A 9577-nucleotide genomic window follows, 5' to 3' on the forward strand; every position below is an offset into this window, starting at 1 on the left:
AGTGCAGTGGCACAATCTCGGCTCACTGAAACCTCTGCCTCCCAGGTTCAAGCCATCCTCTCATCTCAGCTTCCCAAGTAGCTAGGACTGCATGCGTGCACCACCATGTCTGGCTAATTTTTTAATTTATTTTGTAGAGATGGGGGGTCTCACTTCATTGCCCAGGCTGGTCTTGAACTCCTGAGCTCAAGCGATCCACCTGCCTCGGCCTCTCAAATTGCTGGGTTGATATGCGTAAGCCACAGCACCCAGCCAATCTATGCAATATATTTTTAAATATATATTTTATAGAAGTATATTACTGAACATTAAAAAAATAGAAAATAAAGCTATGCATAGCCTGCTATTCTAACATAGCCTGCAAAAATCCCTTTGAAGTTTTACTATGTAATATAAAATAAGTATCATTTATTGCATACCATGTGCAATGCCCTGTGCTAAGAATCTTCTATACATAATCTTATTTAGTCCTCATAACAATCCTGTGATGTAGATACTGTACCATTATCTCCATTTTTACATGCACAACTTGAAGATATTGCTAGTTTAGTTCCAGATCACTGCAATATTGCTAATATTGTAATAAAGTGAGTCACACAAAGTTTTTGGTTTCCCAGTGCATATAAAAGTTATATTTCTACTATACTGTAGTCTATTAAGTGTTAAGGCTGGGTGCAGTGGCTCATGCCTGTAATCCCAGTACTTTGGGAGGCCTAGGTGGGCAGATTGCTTGAGACGAGGAGTTCAAGACCAGCCTGAGCAACATGGCGAAATTCCATCTCTACAAAACATACAAAAAAAAAAAAATTAGCTGTGTATAGTGGTGCACACCTGTAGTCGCAGCTACTCAGGAGGTTGAGGTGAGAGGATAGCTCGAGCTGGGAAGCTGAGGCTGCAGTGAGCCGTAATTGCGCCACTGGACTCCAGCCTGGGTGACAGAGTGAGATCCTGTCTCAAAACAAACAATCAAATCTTACTGCTAAAAAATGCTAAGGATCATCTGAGCTGTCAGTGACTTGCCATCTTTTTGCTGGTGGAGAGTCTTGCCTTAATGTTGATGGGTGCTGACTGATCAGAGTGATGGATGGTAAAGTTTGGGGTAGCTGTGGCTATTTCTTAAAATAAGACAACAATGAAATCTGCCACATCGATAGACTCTTCTTTTTATGAAAGTTTTCCCTGTGACATGCAGTGCTGTTTAGCATTTTACTCACAGAAGAACTTTCAAATTTGAATTTCTTTCAAAATGAGAGTCAATCCCGTCAAACCTTGCTGCTGCTTTACCAACAGTTCCATAGCTTATGGAATACTCTAAATCCTTTGTTGTCATTTAACAGTATTCACAGCATCTTCACCAGGAGTAGTTTCCATCTCAAGAAACCACTTTCTTTGCTTATCCATAAGAACTAATTCCTTGCCTGTTAAAGCTTTGTCATGAGATTGCAGCAATTCAGTCACATCTGCAAGCTCCACTTCTCATTCTAGTTCCCTTGCTATTTCCACCACATCTGCAGTTGTGTCCTCAACTCAAGCCTTGAACCTCTGTGGGAAAAGACTTGTTGCCAGAGCAGTCAGAATACACAAAACATTGGAGTTCGCCGCTTTACATGGGTGTGGTTAGTGGCACCCCAAAACAATTACAATAGTAACCTCAAAGATCCCTAATCATAGATAACTGGAACAGATGTAATAGTAATAAAAAAGTTCAAAATATTGCGAGAACTACCAAAATGTGACAGAGACATGAAGTGAGCACATGCTGTTAGAAAAACAGAACTGATAGACTTGCTAACCCAGGGTTGCCACAAACCTTCAATTTATTAAAAATACAATAAAATGAGGTCTGGGTGAATAATAAGGAAACTGAGTTTCCCAGACATCATACAGCTAGCTAATAACAGCTGGTATTGAAAACACCTGACTTTACAACCACTAATTTTATTTATTTTCTTTTGAGGCAGGGTCTCGCTCTGTTGCCAGGCTGGAGTGCAGTGACACGATCACAGCTCACTGCAGCCTCGACCTCCTAGGCTCAAGCGATTCTCCCGCCTCAGCTTCTGACAGCAAGTGGGATACCAAGTTCCCACATCATCTGTCGCAGGGCTAGGCCGCGCCAAGACCACGTGGCCAGTGGGCGCAGGCGGCTGACTGCCAGTGCGCAGGCGCGCACCTGCTGCGTTGGCTAGGGCCCCGCGCCCCTCCCTCCCTGGTTCCCTTCTGCCTTATCACCGCCTTACCCCTCCTCCATCCTCTCGCCACTTCCAGGCCCCGCCCCGGCTCTCACACCCTGTCTCCTCCGTGCAGTCGCCCGGGAGCTCTACGGGTGTACTGCGTGTTGCTGCGTCATCGCCAGTGGCCGGTTTGAATGAGACTCTCGTCGCACCGAAGCCGCCGCCACCACCGCGCCTCCGCCTCGGCCGCCGCCACAGCTGCTTCTGGTCCTAGTCCCTTAGCCGCCTGTGCCAGGCCCAGCCCTCCTGCGCCACCGCCTCCTGCCGCTTCCAGCCATGCCGCTCTACTCCGGTGAGCCCCCTCCTGGCCTCGCAGGCCGCACACCGGCCCCGCGCTAGGCCTCTGCGTAGGCCTGGCCTGCAGGGGCGGGCACCGGGGACTGGCCGATAGGGGCCGGGGTGGGGTGTGCGAGGCCGGCGACGCGGAGACGACCCTGGCACCATCCCCTCTCCCGGCTGGGTCGTTTCCCCCTTTCCCCTGCGTGACAGGGGAGCGCCGTTCTCCTGAGCCACCGGTGGGTGGGGGGAGTAGAGATGGGGAAGCCTTTCAAAGTCGTGACTCTGCAGAATAGTTTCTGATGCTGCCCTGGTGTGCGGTGAACGTGAGGGTGTGTCCTGGGGCGCTGCGCACCAGGCTGGAGGTGCAGGACGATTCCTTTGAACTTCTCAGTGGTTGTCGTGGAAGGGAGCGGGAAAGAAGGGGAGGGATGGAGGGACCCGGGATGGAAGGTGAGGCTTCATCCTTTCGGGGGTTGCCAAGCGGCGTTCGCTACCCTTCGTCGTCCTTCACCCTCCTCTTGCTCCTTGCCTTTGTTCGACCGCCCCTTTGGTACCAGTTTTAGTTTTGTCCCGAGGCAGATTGTAAACCTTTTTGCTTCATTTTCATTTCATCAGACGTTGTATTGGATTTCTGTATCTGAAACATGGTGTGAGCTTTCAGAAGTAGGTGAATACACATATCCCCGGGGTGTCATTTCTTGATTGGCGTTTGACAAGGGGTTGTGTTGTTTGCTTGCTTACAGTCCAAGGTACTGGCCAGGGATCACTTTTACTTAGAGAATGGAACTTGCTGCTTCATAGTCTTATTCAAGATGGCACCTAAAATATGTGTGGTGGCTCCAATTGGCTATAGATGTGTGATTCATTGATCATCCTTCTGTCAGTTTCTTTATTGAAGATTCAGCATTTTGTATTTTTATTTTATTTTATATTTTAAATGAGGGAAGAAAATAACTAACAAGCAGCCAACCAATATTTCATTTAAACCTGTAAATAGGTGTGATGTGGTACTGATAAGAGTGTATATTTTGTGTATTTAAAGTGGAGAGTTCTATAAATGTTAATTAAGTTTACTTGTTCCGGATCTGAGTTCGAGTCCTGGATATCGATGTTAACTTTCTGTCTCATTGATCTAATATTGTTGTTGAAGTCCCCCACTATTATTACGTGGGAGTCTAAGTCTCTTTATAAGTCTTATATATCTGGGTATTCCTGTATTGAGTGCGTATATATTTAGGATCTTTAGCTCTTCTTGTTACATTGATCCTTTTATCATTGTAATGTCCTTCTTTGCTTCTTTTGATCTTTGTTGCTTTAAAGTCTGTTTTATCAGCAAAAATCGCAACTCCTGCATTCTATTTATTTATTTTTGCTCTTGATTTGGTTGGTAAATTTTTCTCCATCCCTTTGTTTTGAGTCTTTATGTATCCTTGCATGTGAGATGGGTCTGGATGTAGCATACCAATGGGTCTTGGCTTTTTTTGCCTGTCTGTGTCTTTGGATTGGGGGATTTAGTCGGTTTAAATTTAGAATTAATAATAATATATGTGAGTTTGATATTGCCATTTAATGTTAGCTGGCTGTTTTGCCCATTAGTTGATGCAAGTTCTTAATTATGTTGATGTTCTTTATTTTTTGGTATTTTTTAGAAAGGCTGATACTGGTTGTTCCTTTCTATTTGTAGTGGTTCTTTCAGAAGCTCTTGTAAAGCAGGCCTGGTGGTGATGAAATCTCTGAGTACTTGCTTGTTCACAAAAGATTTTATTTTTCCTTCGCTTATGAAGCTTAGTTTGGCTGGATGTAAAATTCTGGGTTGAAAGTTCTTTTCTTTAAGGATGTTGAATATTGGCCCCCACTCACTTCTGGCTTGTAGGGTTTCTGCTGAGAGATCCGCTGTGAGTCTGATAGGCTTCCCTTTATGGATAACCTGACCTTTCTCTCTGGCTGCCCTCAGTATTTTCTCTTTCATTTCAACCCTGGTGAGTCTGGCGATTATATGCCTTGAGGTTGGTCTTCTTGACGAATATCTTTGTGGTGTTCTCTGTATTACGTGGAGTTGAATATTGTCCTGCCTTGCTAGGTTGGGAAAGTTTTCCTGAATAATATCCTGAAGCGTATTTTCCAGCTTGGATTGATTCTCTTCGTCACATTCAGGTACACCTATCAAACGTAGATTAGGTCTTTTCACATAGTCCCATATTTCTTGGAGACTTTGCTTGTACCTTTTTATCCTTTTTTCTCTAATCTTGTCTTCTCGTGTTATTTCATTAAGTTGGTTTTTGACCTCTGATATCAATTCGGCTGTTAAAACTTGTGCATACTTCGCGAAGTTCTCCGGTCGTGTTTTTCAGCTCCATTAATTCACTTATATTTCTCTCTAAATTGTGTATTATTGTTAACATTTCGTCAAATCTTTTTTCAAAGTTCTTAGTTTCTTTGCATTGGGTTAGAACAAGTTCTTTTAATTCCCAGAAGTTTCTTATCATCCACGTTTTAAAGCCTGCTTCTGTTAATGGAACACAGTCTTTCTCCATCAGGCCTTGTTCCGTTGCTGATGAGGAACTGTGATCCCCTGTAGAGGGAGAGGCGTTCTGATTTTGGGTATTCTCAGCCTTTTTAGGCTGGTTTCTTCCCTTCGTTATAGATTTATCCATCTGTGGTCTTTATAATTACTGTCTTTATAGTTGGGTTTCTGAATGGACGTCCAACTTGTTGATTCCCAGTGCTAAAATCTGAGCAACCCACTGTGCTGGCCAAAACAGCGGCGTTATGATTGAGGGTGCTTTTCTGACTCTGCACCAAGAACCGCCGCACGAAGGCAACGGCAAAACTGCCTCGCCGGCCACAAGAGTCGCGGTGGTGACCCGTGGGGCTCCTCCGATGGGAATCTCCTGGTGCGTGAGCAACAAAAATTGATCTGAAAGTGTGGCATCCTCTCGTTCTCTGCGCTTTCAGTGGGAGCTACAATCCCGAGCTGCTAGTGATCAGCCATCTTGGATCTCTCTCGATTCAGCATTTTCAAAGCATGATACGAATCAAGAGTAATGTTTGATCTCAAGGTGGATGTTGATGGTCTAGAATCTTGAATCGAATTCTTAATAATTGTCCAACACCTTTCTAAAGTCATAACAGTAGAATGGCTCTTGAAATACTCTAATACTTAAACACACCAGTAGGTTCACAAACATACAACAAAACCCCTCTGTTTCCTCAAAAAATGCCAGCACTGACCAAAGTTTCTTTTTTAAAATTTGAGCTTTGTCTTAAATATTTAATCAGATCTTTTCCTCATCACCCCCCAAATGAGGGAATGCAAGTAGATTTCTAAGGTCCCTTCCTTTGGCCTGTCCATATTGAGAATCTGTATTTTGAGGGTCAGCAAAAAACTTGATATTAAAATGAAGAGAACATTTTAAGTATTATTTCATAAGATTTAGTAGAAAATTAAGTATCTGGGCCTGGCGCGGTGGCTCATGCATGTAATCCCAGCACTTTGGGAGGCCGAATCGCGTGGATCACTTGAGGTCAGGAGTTCGAGACCAGCCTGGCCAACATGGTGAAACTCTGTCTTTATTAAAAATGTAAAAATTACCTAGGCGATGTGGTGGACACCTGTAATCCCACCTACTTGGGAGGCTGAGGCAGGAGAATTGCTTGAACCAAGGAGGTGGAGGTTGCAGTGAGCCGAGATTGTGCTATTGCACTTCCCAAAAACACCTGGTGATGAGGGAGACTCTGTCTCAAAAAAAAAAAAAAAAAAAAAAAAAAAAAAAAAAAAAAAATAAAAATAAAAAAAAAAAAAAAAAAAAAAGAAAAAAGAAAATTAAGTATCTAGATTATTAAATGGCTAAGGGTAAGTGCTATTAAAAATTAAAGCCAGGACCCAAGGTGTATGCCTTTAATCCCATCTACTCAGGAAGCTGAATTGGGAGGATCACTTGAGCCTAGGAGTTAGAGGATGCAGTGATCTGTGATGGTGCTACTGCACTCCAGCCTGGATAACAGAGCAAGACCCCTGTCTCTAAAAATAAACACACATCTACTGTGCCTCATACAGAGTTAAAGTTTTGTACAAACTGCTTCGTTTTAATCTTCAACATGATTCTGTGATACTGGTAGAATTCCTCTTTTAAGCATAAGTAAAAAGCTTTAACTTGCTCATAGTGATAGCTAAATAAATTTCAGGTAGGTTCTCTCCTTCTAGTACTGTTTTGGTTTAATCTGTATCATCTTCAGCTTGTACTATTGTAATATGCTTTTAGTTTATTTCATTGATTGCAGTGTGCCCTCTTCAAGCCTGTTTTCTCTGCGGCTGCAAGAGTGATCTAATAATATTCAAACCAGACTAAAGTGTTTTTTATGACAGTCTTTCAGGAATTACACATTGCCTATAACATAAAGTCTTTATGTATTTTTTTTTTTTTTTTGAGATGGAGTTTCACTCTTGTTGCCCAGGCTGGAGTGCAGTGGTGAGATCTTGGCTCACTGCAACCTCCACCCTCTGGTTTCAAGCAATTCTTTTGCCTCAGCCTCCTGAGTAGCTGGAATTACAGGTGCCTGCCACCATACCGAGCTAATTTTTGTATATTTAGTAGAGATGGGGTTTTACCATGTTGGCCAGGTTGGTCTCAAACCCCTGACTTCAAGTGATCCACCCACCTCAGCATCCCAAAGTGCTAGGATTACAGGCATGAGCCACTGCTCTCAGCCTCTTTATGTATGTTTTAGGATGACATGTCTTCTATAACTTGATCCTTAGCCAGCTTCCAATTTCATCTACTGCTACTTTCCCTTCACTCGGTAGTTAATTACTTACATCTTAGAACACACCATGCTGCTTTATGCTATGGAATATTTTTCTTCTTTTCTGGGGATGCTTCTGTTCTCTCCTAGTCTCTACCACCTAATCTTTTCTTTAAGATTCAGAGTTGATGGTGATAAAAGTTAACACTTCCTTCAGGAAATCTTTCCTCATTTATGAAGCATTCCACTGTGTTGCTGTAGCCTTTATAATACTTACATTGTTGATTACTATAGCCTTCCCCCCTCCCTTCCTTATTAAGTGATGTTTATGGAGAGTCTTCCCAATGCTTGGTACCGGTCTTGTCATTACAGCTAGTGCTCGACGTACGACCACGATTGGTTCTGACAGACCAGTCGTAACACAATTTGGTCGTAAGTTGAGTAGGCTATATGCACGCGGAGTTGGTAGTGCTGCCGGAAGCTGGTCCGCACTGTTGTACACCCAGCTGGGCAACGTTTGCGCTGCCAGACGCGGAGCAGTCGTGGCTAGCGATTGTGGTCGTAAAGTCGAATGGTTGTAAGTTGCATAGGTCGTAAGTCGATCAATACCTGTAAATGAATGCTCAACATATTCATTGAACTGGTGATAGAATTGGGATTTGGCGTCAGGGTCAGGTTTCAAATTCTTATTTAAGGAGTTGAAAAGCAGTTAACAGTTATGAGGTTCTTATTTTTGAAAGGTATAAAGTTTTCAGTGGAAACAATATATGTCTTTGGGTTTAAAACTATATATTTCAAAAGTTAGCTATTTTATGAGGCTGATTGAAATTTTTATTGTGGTGAAATATAAGAATAAAATTTACCATTTTAATGATTTTTACATGTACAGTTCTGTAGCATTAAGTATATTTACCCTGTTGCACAACCGTCACCTTCATCCACATCCTCTGGCAAACACCATTCTCGTTTTGTGTCTATGAAGTTGACCACTTTAGGTGTCTCGTAACTGGAATCATCCATGTTGTAGCATGTGTAAGAGTTTCTTTCCTTTTTAATGGTGAATAATATTCCATTGTATTCATATACCGTATTTTCTTTGTCCATTAATCTGTTGATGAACACTTCGATTGCTCCCACTTTTTCAGCTATTGTGAATAATGCTGCTATAAACATGGGTGTACAAATATCTGTTTGAGTCCTTGCTTTCAGATCTTCTGGTTATACCCAGAAGTGAAATTGCTGGATCATATGGTAATGCTGTATTTACCACCAGCAGTGTACAAATGTTCCAATTTCTCCACATCTTTGCTAAGACTTGTTATTTTCTGTTAAATTTAAAGAGTCATAGCCATTCTAATGGCTGTGAGGTGGGATTTCTATGTTTTTAAATGATTTACATATGTCTTTGGATTTTTTTCTTAATATTTGAGCACCTACTGTTCAGAAATGACACTTTTCAATTCTCCCACATTTCTTATGATTCAGAATCTGTATTCTTTAAGTGGTTCTAGAGGTGCCTTATTCTCACAGGAACTTTTTTTCTTAAGCTGTCCTTTTTTCTTAAACCATTCTCTTTTCCAATGCTGTGTGCTGATGTGAATGACTCTTCAATTAAACAAATTGTGGAGGCTGTGAAACTTATTATTTTGGGAAATATTTCAATATGATCATTATATTGTTGAAGTAGGATTCTGAAGACTTGGAAGTTTATTAACTAATTTCGTGATATTAGCAAATTAGTCTACTTCTCTTAAGTCTCAGTTTCTTTAATTATCAAATGAGAAGTTAGGTTTGATCCAGTGAAATTTTATTCAGGACCTGCTACCTGCATGCCACTCTTGATCAGGCAGGTGTTATGGACTTAGAAAGATGAATGACACACTTTGACTCTCAGTAACTGCCTAATGGTGATCTTCTAAAGGTCTGTAAATCTTGTCTTATTTTTTAATTAAAAAACTTGTGATTTTGTTTGCAGTTACTGTAAAATGGGGAAAGGAGAAATTTGAAGGTGTAGAATTGAATACCGATGAACCCCCAGTGGTGTTCAAGGCTCAACTGTTTGCATTGACTGGAGTCCAGCCTGCCAGACAGAAAGTTATGGTGAAAGGAGGAACGCTAAAGGTAAAATGTAGTCCAAATTTTCATCATATTACTATTATTATATAATTTGTGAAAAATAACACTGGAAAATGTGTTTAGTTTTAATGTAGCATTTGAAGTATTTTTTAAAATATGATTAGAGTATGTCATCTGTGGGATTAAAACTGTCTTATGCATGTTAGTGTAAGGGAGGAACATTGTTGCTGTTTCACAACACTATATGG

The 9577-nt window shown here is 41.6% G+C and overlaps 1 protein-coding gene across 2 annotated transcripts in view; it reads left to right on the plus strand.

The window, feature by feature from the left end:
* The first annotated feature begins 2156 nt into the window (after positions 1-2156).
* The window catches only part of USP14 (ubiquitin specific peptidase 14), a 60387-nt gene continuing 52966 nt past the window's right edge, over positions 2157-9577 (plus strand). For both annotated transcript variants that reach the window (XM_017498989.2, XM_017499010.2), the window contains exons 1-2: positions 2157-2523; positions 9229-9374. In XM_017498989.2, the coding sequence (XP_017354478.1) occupies positions 2508-2523; positions 9229-9374 (162 nt within the window). In that variant the 5' untranslated portion in view covers positions 2157-2507. The remainder of the gene's footprint in view (positions 2524-9228; positions 9375-9577) is intronic.

This window comes from Cebus imitator, unplaced genomic scaffold, assembly GCF_001604975.1.
Source record: "Cebus imitator isolate Cc_AM_T3 unplaced genomic scaffold, Cebus_imitator-1.0 Scaffold12, whole genome shotgun sequence".
NCBI classification, from domain to species: Eukaryota; Metazoa; Chordata; class Mammalia; order Primates; family Cebidae; genus Cebus; species Cebus imitator.